This window comes from Enhydra lutris, unplaced genomic scaffold (genome assembly GCF_002288905.1).
Source record: "Enhydra lutris kenyoni isolate GAN:26980312 unplaced genomic scaffold, ASM228890v2 scaffoldscaffold66, whole genome shotgun sequence".
Classification (NCBI taxonomy): domain Eukaryota; kingdom Metazoa; phylum Chordata; class Mammalia; order Carnivora; family Mustelidae; genus Enhydra; species Enhydra lutris.
In genome coordinates, this window is record NW_019154150.1 from 906,286 (window position 1) to 927,628 (window position 21,343).

The 21,343-nt window shown below is 42.1% G+C and overlaps 1 protein-coding gene across 1 annotated transcript in view; it reads left to right on the forward strand.

Moving 5' to 3' along the window:
• The first annotated feature begins 3,516 nt into the window (after positions 1-3,516).
• LOC111159027 (acyl-CoA dehydrogenase family member 9) overlaps positions 3,517-21,343 on the forward strand; it is a 42,311-nt gene continuing 24,484 nt past the window's right edge. The window contains exons 1-2 of the mRNA XM_022521384.1: positions 3,517-3,679; positions 9,738-9,831. Of these exons, the coding sequence (XP_022377092.1) occupies positions 3,530-3,679; positions 9,738-9,831 (244 nt within the window). The 5' untranslated portion in view covers positions 3,517-3,529. The remainder of the gene's footprint in view (positions 3,680-9,737; positions 9,832-21,343) is intronic.

The following is a 21,343-nucleotide window of genomic DNA, read 5'->3' on the forward strand; positions in this document are numbered from 1 at the left end:
TTGCTGGTTAAGTTACGTATGGGAATCAGTTGTGTTGACGTGATCATACAGGAAGAACATTCAGAGATACTTGGAGTGTTTCAAACACTGAATATAGGAAATTCTACATGTCAAACAAACTGTTTAAAAATAGCATCCTGTTTCTCAGAGGCTGATCTTCAAGTGTGAGATGAGAATCACATAGTGCAACCATTGATCATTTGCTGTCCTAGATGCTTTCCTATTATTTTAATCCATGCAAGTCCTGTGAGATAAGGGGTATTATACTCATTTTTTTTACAGATGAGAAAATTGAACTTAGAAACTGGCAAAGTAGTAGAACCCCAAAACTGTTCCTGCTGTACATGCTACTGGAGTACCTATGCCTTAAATTTTTCCCAATTTTTGTTTTGGAAACTATATGCCACTAAATTTCTCACTTGCTTCATATAGGGAAACCTCTGTACACTAAATAGGACCGAGAGATTATCTGATTGAATGATAGGACTACAGGTTTTGGCAAAAAACGTACACCACTCAACCTTGAGACCCAGTTTTTGTAATCTCACTTCTTGTTTTGCCTGTGGGGTTATTCAAAGGCGGTTATTTCTGATGAAGTTCTAGAACATAGGTGAGTTTGGGTGGGGTGAGGTCTGGAGCCAATGACCAAGAAAGAATTCTTGAGACATCTTTGGTGCGAAATGGTGGTTTATTAAAGCACGGGGACAGGACCTGTGGACAGGAAGAGCTGCTGCCCCACTATCCTGAGGAGTGGCTAATTATATACACAGGAGTTGGGTAGGTGAGGACAAAGGGGATGATTTTAGTCTCTAAGGAATTTTGGAAGCAAGGTCTCCAGGACCTTGAGGGGCTAGCTATTGTTGGGAGAAAGGTTATTTATTACTAGTAAAAATCTTCTCGTGAGACCCTTTAGATGTATATCAGTGGGTCATATGCTTGGGAATGATTGCTGACACTATCTTGGAGGTTTATAGATAAAGTTTCACATTTCTCCTATCAAGTGTCCTTATTAGTGAGATTTAGGTTTAGAAGAAATTTAACTTTATTTACATTTCCTTCTGCCTCAGCCTCCTTCAGTTTTTATGGAGGGGAGGGCGACATTAGGGCTTGAGGAACTGAGTTATTTGTCTCTGGAAATTGGGCTATTGATAAAATGGCTTCTTTGTTGTAAATCATCAGGACATCTGTAAACTGAGGGGGACTCCTGTCTTGCAGGATTGTGATCTCTGCAAGTTAACTATTTGTTTTTCTTTTAGGGCAGCCAGGGATGCCTGAGGAATGTCACACATATTACCGAGGGGAGCGGGTGGAGAGGGGGTGCAAGGTGCCAGCTTTTGCTTTACCCTCAGCCAGCCTTCTGCTCCCTCATCGATTTCCAAAGGCCTTCCAGTGAAGGCAAGTGCTGAAATGAGCAAGTACTGAACATGGATGAAGAAACAAGCTGTCAAACCTTTCAAATTTAAAGACAGAACAGATAACACAGATTGCAGAAGATGTTTGCAAATATTATGCAACCAAAAAAGTTTCTGAGCTCTTTCCCCCTGATGTTGTCATCAAGTCAATCTTTTATTGGGCTGGGCTGGCAAAGCACGATGAGATAACAGATTTCCCACTGTTCTGGCTCCAGGAGTTCACACAACGGAGGCAGAAAGCAGTTCCCAGTATTGTGGTAAATACAAGAACAACAAGAAGAAATCTTCCTGGAGGAGGATGACTTAAGACTAATAGAGAGCATCAACTTTCCCCAGGTCAGTTATGGCTGGGCCTGACTATGCAGCGCTGGGGGTTTGCCAGGCCCTCTTCCCTGGGCTGGATGGCCTTTCCCATACCACCCTATTACACACAACCCTTCTGGGTTCCCTCTATAGCTTCTCTTCCTCCATCTGCCTTTTAAGTTGGTGTTTCTAGATGTAGTTTTGGAATGTAAGTGAGGTCTGGACAGCCAAGAAAGAATTCCTGAGATGTCTTTTGTGCAAAAAGGTGGTTTATTAAACCACAGGGACAGGGCCCTTGGGCAGAAAAGACTACTGCCCTGGGATTCTGAGGAACAACGGATTATATACTTTGGGGTTGAGGGAAGTAAAGATCAGGGAAGTTTCAAAAGGATTTTCCTATGCTAAAGAAGACTCACTGGAAACCTAAGGCCTGGCTATTGTCAAACCAAGGTTGTTTTTCCCTCTAGCAAGGCATTAACATTTAGATAGTTGGGAGCTTCCTGAAGGAGCTTATACTCTGCCTACCTCAAGTATTTGTCAGTGGGCTGCAGGGTATAAGGACATTTAACTTTATCTACATTTCCTTCTGGAAGGTTATTGATAAGAATGCTTTTTTCCTTGTAAATCACTAAGACATTTGTGAACTAAGGGAGACTCCTGACTACAATCTCTGTAAGGTAACCGTTTGTTTTTCCTTCCCTTTGATTTAGGGCAGCCAGGAGTACCTGAAGAATGTCACACAGATACCACCTGGGAGGGTTTTTTTTTTTGGGGGGGGGGCAGTTTGTCGGTGTCCACTTGAGCTTTGTCCTCAGCTCACTTTCTTGCTCCTTCATCATTTCCCAGGCATAGTTGTGACTCAGGAGTACTAGCCAGATCTCGTTCTGGCAGAACAAGCCTTCTATTTTCCCCTTCCAAAATCGCTATATGTAACATACATGAGAACTATGCAACAAAAGGTATCTTCATGAATCCACTTAAAAAGACCAAATGGACACCTGGTGGCTCAGCGGGTTAATCCTCTGCCTTCAGCCCAGGTCATGGTCTCAGGATCCTGGGATCGCACCCGCATCGGGCTCTCTGCTCAGCGGGGAGCCTGCTTCCTCCTCTCTGTCTGCCTCTCTGCCTACTTGTGATCTGTCAAATAAGTAGATAAATCTTTAAAATAAAATAAAATAAAATGCACCTGGGTGGCTCAGTCTGTTAAGCGACTGCCTTCAGCTCAGGTCAGGGTCCCGGGATCCTGGGATAGAGCGCAGCATCGGGCTCTCTGCTCAGCGGAGAACCTGCTTTTCCCCTTCCCTCTGCTACTCCCCCTGCTTGTAGGTTTTCTGTCAAATAAATGAATAACATCCTAAAAAAAAAAAAACCGCCACATTACACATACTGAGTTCCCCTCCACAGGGAACCAATATTGAGAATCCCTCTCCCATTTCCTTTAGATTTGCCGCGTCCTCGTCGCCCCAACTGGCGACAGGGAAGCAAGGGAGACAGCTGGGCCGCGCTGGGTCTGCCCCGGGTCAAGAAGTTTGGGGGGTGGTGGTGACGCAACCACTCAAGCACTTCATATCAAAGGCTTTCCCGTTGCCACTAACAGCCCAGCAAGAGGCTGCCAACATGGCGTCGGTCCCGCCCCTGGGACCTCCCCCTCATGGGAAGCGGCTCAAGTGCAAAGGCGACGGGGTGTCGCAAATGCCGACCAGGGGCGTGGCTCAGGCCAGTGGCGTCATCCCGCGGCGCCTGCAGGGTGCACGTGACTGAGGCGTTAAGAAAGACTTGCGGGCGCGTAGTTGGCGTGGATCACGTCAGGCAGCATGGCTGTCTCTGTCCTCGTCTCGCGCAGGGCGGTAGTGGTGCGCGCCTCCCGGGCTCTGGTGGCTTTCGCCACGAGCCGGCGCCTGCTGCGCACCAGTCCGCCGAGCCGAGCTTTCGCCAAGGAGCTCTTCCTGGGCAAAATCGAGAAGGTAATGCCGAGCCCTGGCCGCCCCTTACTCTCTTGCCTTCCGCTCTTTGCCCTTTGGCAGGAAAGAGGTCAAAGTGAGAGTCCCCACACCTGGCTGATACGTACGCCCGCCAGGCGGCGGTGTGCTAAAACTCCCAAGTTCCCGAGTCCTACCTGAATCTTTCAAGGTAAAGGGAAGAATCCAGACTACGGGCCCCTGAGAATCAGTCTACAGTTCTGACAGCTAATTCAATTAGGTCAGTTTGGGAAACCCTAGGCGAGGTGGTCACTGAGCAACTCTTAGCTCAGCATTTTGCCTTGGAAATGTGCGGGGCTTCCTCTGTGTTTACTAAACAGCTCAGACTGTGACCGTGGTGCTCTTGTGTCCGTTTCCAGCGGCTCCTTAGCTTTCACGGCTTGAGTTCCAGCGCCTCACCCTGCCTCTGCAGGCTGGCTCCAAGGTCCCTTCCACACCCGGTCCCTTCCATAGGTGGTATAACCCAACAGTAACCTAGCTGTTACTCATTAGTTAACAGCTGCGTTATCAAGCACTCATTAATATCAAGCACTCTTGTTAATAGATTTGACCTTAGTTGTGCGACTTTCAGCCTCAGTTCTTTCAACCTTAAAATGGAACTAGTTAACATGTATTGCCTCACAGATGTGTTGTAAAATGAGATTTGTAATGGGCGGAAATGCTTTTTAAAACCGTCAGGTGGGGGCACCTGGGTGGCTCAGTGGGTTAAAGCCTCTGCTTTCAGCTCAGGTCATGATCCCAGAGTCCTGGGATCGAGCCCTAGAGCCCTACATCGGGCTCTCTGCTCAGCAGGGAGCCTGCTTTCCTTCTCTCTCTCTGCCTGTCTCTGCCTACTTGTGATCTCTGTCTGTCAAATAAATTAAAAAAAAAAAAAACTCTCTAAAAATAAAAAATAAAAATAAATAAATAAAACCGTCAGGTGCTGTGTAGATGCAAGAGGCAGCAGAATAGGTAATGTTTGCCAGTTTCACCACTTAGTAGTCTTGTGATCTTGAATTAGTCACTTCACTTTCCTGTGCTTGAGTGTGCTAATCTATAAAATAGTGAAAGTAGTACTTGCCCTCTCTTAAAAGTGCTGTGCAAAGCAAAGGAAAAAAAATGTGTGTAAAATGCTTTGAGGTAGGCTGGAATATTGGCTGGTACTGTATTGTTTAAGGAGTTTTTCTCTGTTTTGTTTTGTTTTTTTTTAAAGACTGTTCCTCTAATCGGTCAGGCAGTACAGGTGCAGAAGTTGAAACTCAGAGTGGGGTTTGCCCCGCTGGGAAGTGCAAAGCCAGTTGTTAACGTTTGAGAAACCATTCTTCCCAGAACCTGGGGCTACTGGTCCACTCTGTCCTGGGATGTCCATCATGCCTTCCAGCACATTGGTGAAAAGACCACAAATCTTTCATGCTTCTCTTTCTCCAGGCTTCTTGCACCACCTCCTCCATCCTCACTCACCTGTCAACTTTGCTTCTTGTTTTACTGAGAAAGTACGTGCAGTGGGGTAACCTCCACCACCGCATTTATCCCTCCTCCCCACAGGTACACCCATAGGGTCTACAGTCGATTACTATGGATAATACGAGTAGGGTATCTATCTACTCTTAGCAAACCAACCTCATCACTAGAACCCATGCCTCCTCACCTACTCAGGGGCATTGATCCAGTAATTCTCTCCTATCTAATCTACATCAGTGATTGTACCCTCCCTGCTGCATCCCGAACTCAAACCATTGGAGCTTCTGTCCTTAACAGTCTGCTAAAACTGCTCTTTTGTGAGGTCAGTTAGTGACTTCCATGTTGTCAAATCTAGTGGTCTCTTCTCCTCTTCCTTGACACAGTTCATCATTCCTGGCTTCTAAAAAACCATTCTCTCCTGGCTTTTCTATTGACTTCATTGGCTGATCCGTCTCAGTTTCCTATGCTGGTTCTTTTTAGCTCCTTAACTTCTAAACATTGGCCAGTCTTTCTGACTAGCCCATTCAGAGTTAGGAATTTTCTTTTTTTGTTTTTTAATTGTTTTTAAATTAAAAAAAATTTTTTTTAAAGATTTTATTTATTTGACAGAGATCACAAGTAGGCAGAGAGGCAGCAGAGAGAGAGGAGGAAGCAGGCTCCCCACTGAGCAGAGAGTCCGATACGGGGCTCAATCCCAGGACCCTGGGATCATGATCTGAGCCAAAGGCAAAGGCTTTAACCCACTGAGCCACCCAGGCGCCCCTGTTTTTAAATTTTTAATTCCAGTGTAGTTAGCATACAGTGTTATATTAGTTTGAGGTATACAATATAGTGATTAAACAATTCTAATCATTACTCAGTGCTTATTGTGTAAGCGTACTCTAATTCTCCTTCACCTATATGACGCATCCCTTGACCCACCAATGCTCTGGCAACCATCTGTTCTCTTTAGTTAAGATTCTCTCTTCTTGGGACACCTGGATGGTTCAGTCCATTAAGCAGCTGCCTTTGGCTCAGGTGATGATCTCCAGCGTTCTGGGATTGAGTCACACATCAGGCTCCTCGCTCAAGGAGCCTGCTGCTCCCGTTTGTGCCTTTTTCTCTTTCTCTGACAAATAAAATCTTTGAATTAAAAAAAAAAAAAAAAAAAGAGCGTCTTTCTTTGGGCGCCTGGGTGGCTCAGTTGATTAAATATCTTCCTTTGGCTCAGGTCATGATCCCAAGGGTCCCGGGATAGAGCCCCTCTGTGGGCTCCCTGCTCAGCAGGGAGTCTACTCCCTTTCACTGTCCTTCTCTGCTCTCTTTTTCTCTGGCTCCCTCTGTCTCTTAAATAACTAAAATCTTTAAAAAGAATCTCTTAGTTTCTCTCTCTCTTTTTTCCTCTCTGCTCATTTGTTTTGTTTCTTGTATTCTGTGTATGAGTGAAATCATATGGTATTTGTCTTTTCTGACTGGCCTATTTCACTTAGCATTATACTCTCCAGCCCCTGACTTTTTTTTTTTTTTTAATTTCCACTATAGTAACATGCAGTGTTAAAGTGTTAAGTTTCAGTTGAATCTTTTTTCTTTTTTTTTAATTGAAGTATAGTTAACACACAATGTTACATTAGCTGTAGGTATACAACATAGTGATTTGACAAATCTGTACTTATTACGCTTATTATAAGTGTAGCTGCCGCCTGTCACCATACAACACTACTGTAGGACCATTGACTAGATTCCCTGTGCTGTACCTTTCCTCCCTGGAAGGCTGTACCTCCCACTCGTCTTCACCCATTTTCCCCATCCTACCTCCTCTCACACCCATTAGTTCTCTGTATATATGGGTCTGTTTTTCAAAATTGGGGTTTTCTGAGGCTCAGTCTGTAGACCTCTTTTTTTTTTTTTTTTAAAGACTTTATTTATTTATTTGACAGGCAGAGATCACAAGTGGGCAGAGAGGCAGGCAGAGGGGAGGGGGGTTGGGGGGCAGGCAGGCTCCCTGCTGAGCAGAGAGCCCGATTCGGGGCTTGATCCCAGGAACCTGAGATCATGACCTGAGCTTAAGGCAGAGGCTTAACCCACTGAGCTCCCCAGGTGCCCCTGTAGACCTCTCTTTTTATGCACAACTCCTCCTTTAATCTAGTTTAGTCTGTGACTTTAAATATCAGAATCCTGACGACTTTAATACATTTCTCCAGACCAGATTTCTCCCCTGAACTCCAGGCTCTTGATGTCTACCTTTTTACCCAAAAGTTCCACTTAGATGTCTAACAGGCACCTCAGATTTAGCATATCTGAAACTTGAGTTCCTGGTGTGGCCACCCAGTCTTGCTCCTCCCCTCGCTCATCTTTATCGTCATCTTTATCTGAGATGGTAGGGTGGCTCTGTTGTTCACTTACTTGGGCCAAACACCTGGAATCCCCTTGGATGCCTCTTACTCTCATAATCCACGTCTAAGCCAACAGCAAATCCTGTTTTCCTCTACCTGTGGGATATATTTAAAATCTGACAACTTTTAAGCCCCTCCCATGCTACTGCCCTGATTTAAGCTGACATCATCTCACAGCATTACTGGGATTTAAGCCGGAGCATGGCATTTGAGATGCTATAAAGAGAATAAATAAATAGAAGCTGTCGAGGTCCTCTAGGCCTGTAGCTGTCCATGCCACCCTTGGTTGGACCGTTGCTATTCCTGGAAACGTCCCAGGGGTTACTGCAGGGACCAGGGGGGGAGTTGAATGGGAGGCATTTGGGTGAGCTCCCCACCCGCATCCTCAACCTGAGCAGCTTGGCTTTTATCTCTTTTACATATTTGGTTTCCATAGTAGACTTATTTGAGAAACTGGTTCCACTGCTTCAAAAACTTTAAAAACTGCTGCTAGATATCAAGCCCAGCACCCATGAGGCACCCCACTGGGATTATGAATATTGTTCTTATATGCACTTGAGATCTCTCTTCCTGTAGCAGTTATCCTTTGGTTGTAGGTGAGGGCCAACTAGCTCCCAGGCTGTTTGTTCTCTTTTCTCATCTCGTGTGGTCACTGGTATCAGAACGGAATCATCTTCCTCTAACACCACCTATTGCACAAGCCCATAGGAACCAGTGAGCCTAGGAAGGGTCTGGGTTGAGCCTCCATGTGTTCAGCTAAGCAGACAGCTTTGTTCTGAGAGGATGTGAGTGATGAAAGACTCCACCTAGTTTCCATCTAGACCATCTTGAGGGCAGGGTCAGGGATGGCCTGGAGGAAGGAATTCCTTTTAGTCTGCTGGCTCTTTTCGGCTAGGGACCCACCCCAAGCCTGTAGTCGTTGGTCCTGGGTCCAGAACTTGGGGGCATGTTTTTAGAGTGGACAGGCTTCAGTGGCTGATTAGATACACAAGAAGCTAGAGGGGGAACACTGGGGACCCCTCTGTTTTGAAGACCTTTCTTGAACACTCGGTGGGAAGTGCCATGAGAAGAGGCAGGACTCCTGGGGGCTGGCAGCCTGTGGCCTGGGACATCCTCTTTCAGCTGTTAATGAGAACAAATTCAAGTACTCATCTAGGTCCTCGTGCTGTGCTGGCAGCGCAGGGGTGGCAGGAACCCAGAAAGCCAGGGGAGCTAAGGACACAACATACAATAGATAGTAGTTTAAGGCAATATATAGTGATGGCCCAGTGAGAATCCTGGGTCAGCCAGAAACACTGGCCATTGACAGTTTGAGACAGACTTGAAGCTCAGCTGTTTTCCAGGCTTGCGAGGCAAAAACAAAAGCAGACCAGTGCCTTATACAAGTTATTACAGCTCCTTCATATTCCAGGACACACCTTATCTCTTCTGAGCCTCCCCTTCTGAGGGGTCAAGTGTAACAGAAGAGAAGCTGACCTTGAGAAGGGCCAGGCCACACATGTAAGTGGTGGAGCTGGAGTTGAATCCAGGTTGATGTGGCCCAACAGCTGGGTGTCCTGCAGTGACCCTCCTGCGAGTAGATGTCCTCAGAACAGGAGGGACGGAGGCTGGAGTGCATAGCCGGGCAACAGCTGGCAAGATGGGTGGCCAGGTCACTGCCTTGTATTCTCGTGGGCATGGCATCTTCGAACTCAAAATAACCAGCGTAGAATTTTACATTTCAGTAGAGAGCTTTCCCTCTTGTTGCCTTTCACAATCCTCCCCATGCCCTTGAGTAAATATTTACCTGCATGTTATATAAATATTTACCTGAGGGGCAGTGGAAGCGTGGAGAGGGGAGGGGCTTTGGCTGAGGCCACCCAGTTAGCAGGCTGCAAATCAGGGAACAGAGCCCAGGTCTTTGAAATGTTAGGGCTCTTTGTTTCACGGGACACTCTGCCTAACTTGTTAGTGATAGGGAAAGCGGAGCAAAAGCCAGAAGTCTGCTTGAATTGGGCAGAAGATGTCTTTTGGTATGCACAATTCCTGTTCCACGATTTGCGCTCTACTTCTGTTAGAGAGTACTGCCCGGCCTGCCAGATACGGAATCCAGCAACTCTTTCCTCCCCTTGTGCTTCTGGGCCCTTTGGCTAATAGCAAGTGTAGTATCTGTTTTCTCCCCTTCTGATGGATGTTACCATGATGGGAAGTTTCTAAAAATTAAATTTTCAGTAAATGTTTATCATTTTTAGAAAGAAGTTTTCCCGTTTCCAGAAGTTAGCCAAGATGAACTTAATGATATCAATCAGTTTGTGGGACCCATAGAAAAATTCTTCACTGAAGAGGGTATGTATGATCTTCTTTATCATTATTTATTTCCATTTTAAGGACTGTTGCTTTGATATTTACATTAGAAGCAGTATACATAGGGGAAGCTCTCTTGACTGTTACTAATCATATAGAAATAATATCTATTGATAATATTTTGCTTAATCATCCCACTTGCTTTGAAATTTAAGAAACAAAGCAGATGAACATTAGGGAAGGGAAGGAAAGATAAAATCAGACAAAATCAGAGAGAGACACAAACTGTAAGAGACTCTTAACTCTAGGAAACAAACTGAGGGTTGCTGGAGGGGAGGTTGTCAGGGGATGGAGTAACTGGTGACAGGCATGAAGGAGGGCTCTTGAAGTAATGAGCCCTGGGCGTTCAGTAGAACTGATGAATCACTGAATTCCACCTCTGAAACTAATACACTATATGTTAATTAAAGTGAATTTAAATAAAGAATTTTAAAAAATCATCACTACTGCTATTTAATTAGAAGGCATCTAGTTTAGTGTTTCTCAGTGTATATTGAGAATGTACACAATGTATATGTGGTGAAGGATTGCTTTTAAACATTTCCAGACTGTTGCAAACCAGCACTTTTGTAAAATACAATAAAATGACAACTAGGAAAATGGAGGGGAAAAAACCACAGAGACCTACAAAATAAAAATCCATTGATCATGTGCTTGGTTGTTTGGCAGTGTAAAATTGCTGTAAGTGTTTTTAAAGGTTTACTTTCTCTTAGCTTGTTACGAACCAGGAGTAGTTTAGCAGCTTGCAGAGCACAGGTCAAGAGCACCAGTGTGGCCTGAAGATCCCTCCGTTAGACCGTTCGGCCAGCCCTTTGACAGGGCTGCGTCTTGACGGAGGGAGCTCTCTGGGGAGTCCAGTGATGATTGATTGACAGTAGTATTTCTCTAGCACTGAGGATCCCCAAGGGTTCTTCTTTATGTGGGTTTTATCTATGACTGTGTGCCCTGCTAGAAAATTAAAACGAAAATTTAAAAAATACTTTGTTCATTTATTACTTTATTTAAAAATCATGAAAAGCCCAGTATACGTTAGCAAACAATATTTTAAATGAGAATATTTATTTACAAACAGACAAAAATAGTGAGGAGTATGGTTTTACAGTTTCACAGATCTTTTTAATATTCGGCTTTGTTATATGCAACAATAGATACCAGAATCTAGCCAGAACCAGGTAGAATCCAGCTGGATTCTCATAATTTTCTGCATTTAATCTGTGATGCATATCTTACTGCTCCAGGAAAACCCTCGTGTATACTCAGGATTAGAATTTTTAAAAAGGCAAAGAATATTTTACTATTATTAAAATAGCTTTGGCCGGGTGGACCCCCTTGAAGTGTTTCTGTCCGTGTGCACACCCTCCCCCCAACACACTCATAGAAATTCTACATCACTAACACTTGTTCTGTTGCTGGTTTTAAAGGTTGCTTTGTTGTGTATAAATATCTTTTATTTAGAAATATTTGTTCTGTTTTTGTTCTAGTGGTTATCTTCTAATTGTATCTTTTCTTAGTTCCTTGTTGTTTTACTTAAACTTCTACAATCTGATTTGTCAGGGTTTTCATAAGCTTTACAGAGGTATAATTGATTTATGGTAAGTTACACCTGCTTAAAGTATAGTGTTTGATAAATTTTGATATATATGTGCCCCCATATTAATGAACAAATTGTTATGCTAGTAGTCTTTTGGACCCGTATATTAGATACAAATTTTCTAGGCACTCACATGCTTTATATATAAATTATTTTTAATTTCTCTGCCTAATTTGTTGAAATAGTCCTAGTATTTCCACCTTACTGGAAGTAAGTGTATCCAAAATTTATATTTGGAGTCAAAAGTAGAAATTTTCCCCAAATGGCATGGATTGTCATCATCAATCTTGTCTCCCAGTGTTTATAAAACTTCTGTTTTCTTGAACAGTACAAACATTACATTTCAATGTCTTAATCTATGACAGTGTGGTATTACAAAAAAATTGCTTTTCTTCTCTTACTGTTCAGTTCAGTCATCTTCATATGTTCTTAAACCTTACTGGTCACTTGTTATTTCATTTTCCTCAGAATATTTGTGTTTTTGCGTTTTTTACTGGTTTCTAAAAGATCATTTATGACTAAGGATGTTAACCATTTGCCATGCATTGCACATGAAATACCACGTGTTCTCATCACCAATTCACTGTGATGTTTTACTTTTTTTTTTTTTGATGTTTTACTTTTTGATTGTATAGAAGTTGTGTATTCAAATATAATAATGTTCTGCTTTAAAAAATACATATATGTATCCCCAAGGGGCCATCAGCATAATTAAGTTAATAAACATATCCATTACCCTGAATGCTTTCTCTTGCCCTTCTCATCCTCTTCTCATCCCCACCTGTCCCCAGGCAACCACTGATTGGCTCTCTCTCACTGTAAATTAGTTTGCATTTCTTGGAATTCCTTTTTTTTTTTTTTTTAAGATTTTATTTATTTACTTGACAGACAGAGATCCCAAGTAGGCAGAGAGGCAGGCAGAGAGAGAGGAGGAAGCAGGCTCCCCGCTGAGTAGAGAGCCCGATGCGGGGCTCGATCCCAGGACCCTGGGATCACGACCTGAGCCGAAAGCAGAGGCTTTAACCCACTGAGCCACCCAGGTGCCCCTCCTGGAATTGTTTTTAAATTGAATTCTACATTACATACATCTTTGCGTAGCTGCTTCTGGTATAATTTCGAGTTCTCATTCCTTTTTTGCGGGGGGGGGGGGGGGGGTAGAGGGAACGAGAGAATCTTAAGCAGGCTCCATGCCCAGCATGGAGCCCAATATGGGGCTCAGTCTCCCAATCCTGAGATCCTGACCTAAGCCGAAATCGAGAATCAGACGCTTAACCGGCTGAGCCACCCACGCGCCCCTAGTTCATTCCTTTTTAACACTGAGTCGTATCTCTTTGTGTGGATATACCACCGTTTATTTGCCCACCTATTAACTGACTTTCAGTATGTATTCAGATTTTAGCTATCACAGAAGATGTGAATGTTTTTCTATGAGTCTGATGTAGACAGAAATGCTCACATTTCTCTTGGGGAGGTATGGAAGGAGTGGAATATCTAGATTATAAGGTAGGTTCATGTTTAACTTTTTAAGTAACTGCCAAACTGTTTTTTCCGGAGTTATTACTTTCCATTCCCACCAGTTATTAAAGTTCCAGTTGCTCCATATTTTCACTAATACTTGGTATGTCGGTCACATTCTAGTATGTGTGTTATGGTATCTCATTGTGGTTATAATTTTCATTTCCCTAATAACTAGTAACGTTAGGCATCTTATCAGGTGCTTATTTGCCATCAGTATGTCTTCTTTAGTGAAATGTCCTTTAAATACTTTATGCATTAAAAACTGGGATTGTCTTATTATTGTTGAGTTATAAGAAGCCTTTATTCTAGATACAGGTCTTCTCTCTAGTATACATTCAGCAAAAGTTTTCTCCTAGTCTGGCTTGTTTTTTTTTATTTTTTTAATTTTTTTCATTTTATTAGCAAAAGTTTTTAATGTTAAGTGAAGTTTTTTCTTTTGTAGTTTATCTTTTTTTGTATTTTATGTAAGAAATCTGCCAAACCCAAGGTCATGATGATTTTTGTCTGTAATTTCCTCCAGAAGTTTCGTATTTTTAACTGTTAACATTCAGATTTATGACCCCTTTCCAGTTAATTTTATATGTGATGTGAGATAAAATTTGAGGATTTTTTTTGCATGCGATTGTCCAATAGCTCCAGCAACATTTGTTGAAAAGGTTATCCTTTCCTCCTTAAATTCACTTGGTACCTTTGTTAGTCAAGTGACCAGAGGATTCTGGGACAGTAGCAGAGTAGGAAGCACCAGAAATCTATCTCCCCACCTGGATAACAACTGCAGTGACAAAGTCTGTGTAGTGTAACTGCTTTTGGAACTCTGGAATCTGTTGAAGGCCTTCAGTTTCCAGGGAAGCATGGATAGTAAATTGCAGTTAATTTTGATCAGTTAGCTCTGAGCACAGCAGCCGCTACCCATCTTCTACCTCCAGCCCCAAAGCAGGCAGCTGTGCACTTATTCCTGGAGCAGCCTACACATGGTTTATGGGAGCCAGAGTAGGGGAAAAAAAAGACCTTGTCCATCAGATATTAGGGATATGTGCTCTGATTACAAGCCCTCACCCCTGTGGCCAAAGTGACTTGCAGGGGATTTAAGGTGCTGTGCCTTTTTGGCCCCCCCACCTTTCATTTTTCTTTCTCTTTTGGGAGCCAGATTAAAAATGAGGTCATTCAAAAGCAACCACATATGCAGGGGGAATCATAAAGCCACCACACATGCCCAGGGAAAGGCATGGATTCAGGAAACCTAAGAAGACCTTGGATTTATACTTGGGGCACAGACATAGCCAACAGCAATTCAAAACAAAACAAACAAAAAGCAAAAATCAACATGTGGGACTACAGCAAACTTAGAAACTTTTGCACAGCAAAGGAAACCATCACCTAAGGAATGGGAGAAAATATTTGTAAAAACCATGTATTAGGTAAGAGGTTAATATCTAAAATATACAAAGAACTCCTACAACTCAGTAGCAAAAAAACCCCAGACAATCCAATTTTTAATTAGAATAATGCTTGCCACATAGACTAAGTCAGGAAATGTTTCCTTTTCAGGTTTCAGTAAGACTTTGTGTAAAGCTGGTATGATTCCTTCCTCAAATATTTGGCAGAATTCACCAGTGAAAGATTTGACCCTTGAGTTTTCTTCATGGAAAAATTTTAACTAATTTATTTTTTTTTAAAGATTTTACTTATTTATTTGACAGAGAGCACAAGCAGGGGGAGGGGTAAAGGGAGAGGAAGAGGGACAAGCAGACTCTCCCCGCTAAGCATGGAGCCCAACGCAGGGCTTGAACCCAAGACCCTGAGATCATGACCTGAGCCAAAGTCAAACACGTAACTGGTTGAGTCGCCCAGCATCCCTAACTAATTCAATTTCTTTAATAGCTATAAGGCTATTTTGGCTACATAATTTGTGATTTTTTTTTTTAAGATTTTATTTATTTATTTGACAGATAGAGGTCACAAGCAGGCAGAGAGGCAGGCAGAGAGGGAGGGGGAAGCAGGCACCGCGCTGAGCAGGCAGCCTGATGTGGGGCTCGATCCCAGGACCCTGAGACCATGACCTAAGCTGAAGGCAGAGGCTTAACCCACTGAGCCACCCAGGAGCCCTAAGTTAAAGTTCTCTTATCAATTGTTCATATGTTGCCCGAGGCTGTTCTTTTATGTGGAAATAAGAGCTAATAGGAATATGAGAATATGAGAGCATAATAGGAAATGGTGGATATTTTGTATACCAGTTAACAAGAAATGAAATATGAAATATTTATATACCAAAATTACTTCAGGGGCACCTGGGTGGTTCAGTGGGTTAAGCCTTTGCCTTCGGCCCTGGTCATGATCTCAGAGTCCTGGGATCGAGCCCCGCATTGGGTTCTCTGCTCAGCGGGGAGCTTGCTTCGCCTTCTCTCTCTTCCTGTCTCTTTGCCTACTTGTAATCTCTCTCTCTCTCTGTGTCAAATAAATAAATAAAATCTTTAAAAAAAATTACTGCAAATAAAACGTGTCCCCAGACACAATTGATAATGCCTGTTAGACTTCAGATTATTTTGAATATAAGCTAGGGTCCTATATTGTTTATAACAATACAGTTAAATTAGATTATTTAATACTCCCTGAGGACCAGTTTATCCTTTATGCTTTTTGGAGTGAAATCATTTTATTTTGTTACTATATTTTTAATTGAAGTGTAATTGATATATATTATTAGTTTTAGGTGTACAGCATAGTCATACAATGCTTATTATATACATTGCAAAGTGATCACCAGTATAAATCTAGCTACTGTTGGTTGCCGTACAAAGTTGTTATGTATTATTAACTGTATTCTTTATGCTATACATTATATTGCCATGTCTTATTTACTTCATAACTTGAAGTTTGTGTCATTTAATTCCCTTCCCTTATTTTGCCTTTCCCTCCATTCCCCACCTGCACCTCCCCACCCTTGGCAACCACCATATTGTTTTCTGTGTCTGTGAGTCTGTTTCTGTTTTGGTTGTTTTGTTTTTAGATTCCACATATAAGTGAAATTGTATGGTCTTTTTCTGTCTTACTTAGTTCACATAGTGTGATACCCTCTAGATCTATTCATCTTGTTGCAAATGACTTGATTTCATTTTTTTTAATGGCTGAGTTATGTATACTACATCTTCTTCTTCCATTCATCTGTCGATGGACACTTAGGTTCCTTCTGTATTTTGGCTACTGTTAATAACGTTGTTGTAAAGATAGAGGTTGATGAATTTTTTCAAATTAATGTTTTTGCTTTCTTCATACAAATACCTAGAAGTGGAATTACTGGATTGTATGGTGGTTCTATTTTTTAATTTTCTTTTTAAAGATTTTATTTGTTTATTTGACAGGGAGAAACAGCTAGAGAGGGAACATAACCCGGGGAAGTGATAGAGGGAGAAGCAGGCTTTCTGCTGAACAGGGAGCCTGATGCAGGGCTCGACTGGGGCTCGATCCCAGGACCCCGGGATCATGACTTGAGCCAAAGGCAGATGCATAACAACTGAGCCACCCAGGCACCCCTCTAGTTTTAATTTTTTGAGGAACTTCCATACTGTTTTCCACAGTGGCTGCACCATTTTGCATTCCCACCAACAGTACCTGAGGGTTCCTTTTTCTCCACATCCTCACCTGTTACCTCTTACCTTTTTGATGCTAACCATTCTGACATCTCTGAGGTGATATTTCATTGTGGTTTTGAATGCTTTTCTCTGATCATTAGTGACGTTCAGCATCTTGTGTCCCTTCGTCATCTGTATGTATTCTTTGGAGAAATGTCTGTTCACAACCTCTGCTCGTTTTTTAGTTGGTTGGATTGTTTGTTTTTTGGCATGGAGTTGTGAGTTCTTTATATGTTTTGGATATAACCCCTTATTGGTTATGTATCACTTGCAAACGCCTTCTTCCATTCATTTTGTTGATGGTTTTCTTCGCTGCGCAGAAGCTTTTTAGTTTGATAGTCCATTGGTTTATTTTTGCTTTTGTTCCCCTTGCCTGAGGACATAGAGCCAAAAAAAAATCACTGCTCAAGCCAGTGTCTAAGAGCTTACTGCCTGTGTTTTCTTCTAGGAGATTTATGGTTTCTGGTCTTATATTTAAATCTTTAGTCAATTTTGAGTTTATTTTTGTTCATGATGTAAGAAAACGGTCCAGTTTCACCGTTTTGAATGTAGCTGTCCAGTTTTCCCAACAGTGTTTATGGAGGAGACTTTTTTCCCCATTGTATATTCCTGCCCCTTTTGTCAAAGACTAATTAACCTTAAAAGCGTGGGTTTAGGGGCGCCTGGGTGGCTCAGTGGGTTAAAGCCTCTGCCTTCAGCTCAGGTCATGATCCCAGCGTTCTGGGATCGAGCCCCGCATCGGCTCTCTGCTCAGCAGGGAGCCTGCTTCCTGCTCTCTCTCTGCCTGCTTCTCTGTGATCTCTGCCTGTCAAATAAATAAATAAAATCTTTAAAAAAAAAAAAAAGTGTGGGTTTATTTCTGGACTCTATTCTTACCGATCTCTATGTCTGTTCTTGTGCTAGTACCATACTGTGTTTATTACTATAGCTTTGAACTTCAGGGACCATGATACCTCCAGGTTTATTCTTCTTATCGTTGCTTTGGCTATTTGGCATATTTTGCGGTTCATACAAATTTTAGGATTATTTATTCTAGTCTCTGTGAAGAATGCCACTGTTATTTTGATACATATTGCATTAAATCTATAGATTTCTTTGGGTAGTGTTGACATTTTAATGACATTCTCCCAGTCTGTGAGCATGGTATAGGCACTTCAGAGATACTGTAGGTTTGGTTCCAGACTACCACAATAAAGCGAGTCAAATGAATTTTTTGTTTTCCCAGTGCATATAAAAGTTCTGTTTACACTATATCAGTGTATTAAATAGTATTAGCATTATGTCTTTAAAAATGTACATACCTTTTTTAAAGAATTTTATTTATTTGACAGCAGGGAGAAGAGGGAAAAGGAGAAACAGGCTCCTCACTGAGCAGGGAGCCCAATGTGATACTTAGTCCTAGGACCCTGGGATCATGACCTGAGCTGAAGGCAGATGCTTAACTGACTGAACCACCCAGATGCCCAAAAAATGTACATACCTTTCATTTAAAAATACTTTATTGCTGAGGCACCTGGCTGGCTTAGTCAGTAGAGACTTTTTTTCATGTCTTTATTTACATTCTAGTTAGAGCATGTGACTCTTTTTTATTAAAGATTTTATTTATTTATTTGACAGAGAGAGATCACAAGTAGGCAGAGAGGCAGGCAGAGAGAGAGAGAGAGTGGGGAAGCAGGCTCCCTGCTGAGCAGAGAGCCCGATGTGGGAATCAATCCCAGGACCCTGAGATCATGAGCTGAGCCAAAGGCAGAGGTTTAATCCACTGAGCCACCCAGGAGCCCCAAGAATGTGACTCTTGATCTTGCAGTTTTAAGTTTGAGCTTGTAGAGATTACTTAAAAATAAAAAATCTTAAAAAAAAACAACAACCACCCACATTATATTGCTAAAAAATGCTGTCACCTTGAGCTTGCAGTAAGGTTTAGCCATTTTGCTGGTGAGGGTGCTGCCTGGATATTGCTGCAGCTTCTACGTGAAGACTTGCTGCTTCACCTTGTACTTTTATGTCATGGAGATGACTTCTCTCCTTGAACCTCGTGAACCACGTCTGCCAGCTTCAGACTTTTCTCCTGCAGCTTCGTCACCTTGCCCAGCCTTCATATATTGAAGAGACTAAGGGCTTTACTCTGGAGTAGGCCTTGGTCTTACGGGAATGTAGCTGGTTTGATCTCTCCAGACCACTACAACTTTCCCCACATCAGCTGTAGGGCTGTTTCACTTCTTATCTTTTGTGTTCACTTGAGTAGCACTTTTAATTTCCTTCAAAAGCTTTTCCTTTGCCTTCACAACTTGACTAACTGTTCGACACCAGAGGCCTAGCTCTTGGTCTTGACATGCCTTCCTCACTAAGCTGAATCATTTCTAGCTTTTGAATGAAAGTGAGAGACTATATACAACTCTTCTTTTCACTTGAATACTTAGAGGCCATTGTGGGGTTACTAATGGGCCTATTTTCAACATTGTGTCTCAGGGAAGAAAGAGGCCAGAGGAGAGGGAGAGAGACTGGGAAAGTGAAGTAGTCCGAACATGTACATTAATCAGTTAAGCTCACTGTTTTATGTAGGTGGAGTTCATGGCTCCCCAAAACAATTACAGTAGGTAACATTAAAGATCACTGACCACAGATCATCATAACAAAATAATGAAAAAGCTTGAAATATTGTGAGAATTACCAAAATGGGACAGAGAGACATGAAGTGAGCAAATCCTGCTGGAAAAATGGCACAATAGACTTGCTTGTCATAGGGTTGCCATAAACCTTCAAATTGTAAAAAATGCAGTATCTGTGAAGTGCCACTAAAATGAGGTATGCTTTTATGTTTTTCCATTTATTTTTGTTAGTTTTAGTTTCTTTTCTTACTGCTTTGACAGTTTCCAGAATACAGGTCTTTTACCTCCTTAGTGAAATTTATTTCACAGGTATTTTATTTTGTTCTTTTTGACGTAGTTGTAAATGAGATTTTCTTAACTTCTCTCTCTCTCTCTTTTTTTTTTAAATATTTTATTTATTCAGTTGACAGGGAGGGAGAGACAGAGCACAAGCAGGGGGAGCGGCAGGGAGAGGGAGAAGCAGGTTCTCCACTGAGCAGGGAATCTAATGTGGGGCTTGATCCCAGGACTCTGGGATCATGACCTGAGCCTAAGGCAGACGCCTAACTGAGCCACCCAAGCGCCCCTTAATTTCTCTTTCTGATAGTTCATTATTAGTGTATAGAAATGCAACATTTTCATGTAGATTTTCTATCCTTCACCTTTACTGAATTCATGTTTTGTAGTAGTTTATTTTCCTTATCTGATTGCTGTCGCTAGGACTTCTAGTACTATGGTGAATGAAACTGACAAGTGTGGGTATCCTTGTGTCAAGCCTGATCCTAGAGGAAAAGCTCTCAGCTTTTCACAGTTGAGTGTGATGTTAGCTGTGGGTTTGTCATACGTGGCCTTTATTATGTTGAGTTAAATTCCATCTATACCTACTTTGTTGAGAGTTTGTTTTATCAGAAATGAATGTTGAATTTTATTAAGTGCTTTTTATGGCATCTGTTGAGTTGACCATGATTTTTAACCTTCTTTTTGTTAATGTGATGTGTCACATTGATTTGCAGATGCTGAACCATTCTTACATGCCCAGATGAATCCCATTTGATCATGGTGAATGATCCAGCTAATGTAGTACTGAATTCAGTCTGTTAGTATTTTGTTAAGGGTTTTTGGATCAGTGTTCCCTCAGGAACATCTGATTTTGGTGATGTCTTTGGTTTTGGTCAAGGCTTGCTTTTTAAGTGTTGTTAGGTGGGAGCAGATCATCCTGTAGAGCAGTGTTTCTCAACCTGTTTTTATTATTACCCCCCGCCAAATTCTTTTCAGACACTTTTCCCCTATTTACACCCCACTCATGAAATTTTAATTCCACAGTTATACCACTTATCTGTTTGTGTGTTATTTGTATTTCTGTTCTTTATCCATTAAAAAAAATTTTTCTGCCCCACTCCAGAACCAGTTTTTATTACCTTTGTGGGTGCTGTTGCCCTTTTTGAGAATTTGTGGTCTAGGGCTAATTCTTCTCTACTAGTAACACGTTCCTCATTGCTCTTCTACATGCCCTGTGGGTTTAGTATGTTGAAGCAAGGAGAAAATTCCAGTCCCTGTTATTCCATCTTGGTTGGAAGCAGGGGTCTCCCCAAATCCTGACAGTTTCATATTATACATACAGCCCAACCATTCCACCCCAAAGTAGTGACCCAAGAGAAGTGAAAACAGAGCTATGTAAAAACTTAAATATGAATGCTCATAGAAGCTTTATTTCTAGGGGCACCTGGGTGGCCCATCAGTTAAGTATCTGCCTTCATCTCAGGTCATGATCTCAGGGTTCTGGGATCGAGCCCCGCATTAGGCTCCCTGCTCAGCAGGGTCTGTCCCTCCCCCCACACTTGATACATTCTCTCTTACACATAAATAAATAAAAATCTTAAAAAAAAAAATGGGCACCTGGGTGGCTCAGTGGGTTAAGCCTCTGCCTTCAGCTAGGTCATGATCTCGGGGTCCTAGGATCAAACCCTGCACTGGGGTCTCTGCTTGGCAGGGAGCCTGCTTCCCCGTCTCTCTCTGCCTGCTTATGATCTCTCTGTCAAATAAATAAAATCTTTAAAAAAAAAAAAAAAAAGAAAGGAAAGGAAAAGAAGCTTTATTTCTAAGAACCAAAACCTGAGAACCATCCAAATGTCCATTGAAAGGCAAATGGATAAACTTCTATACAGTAG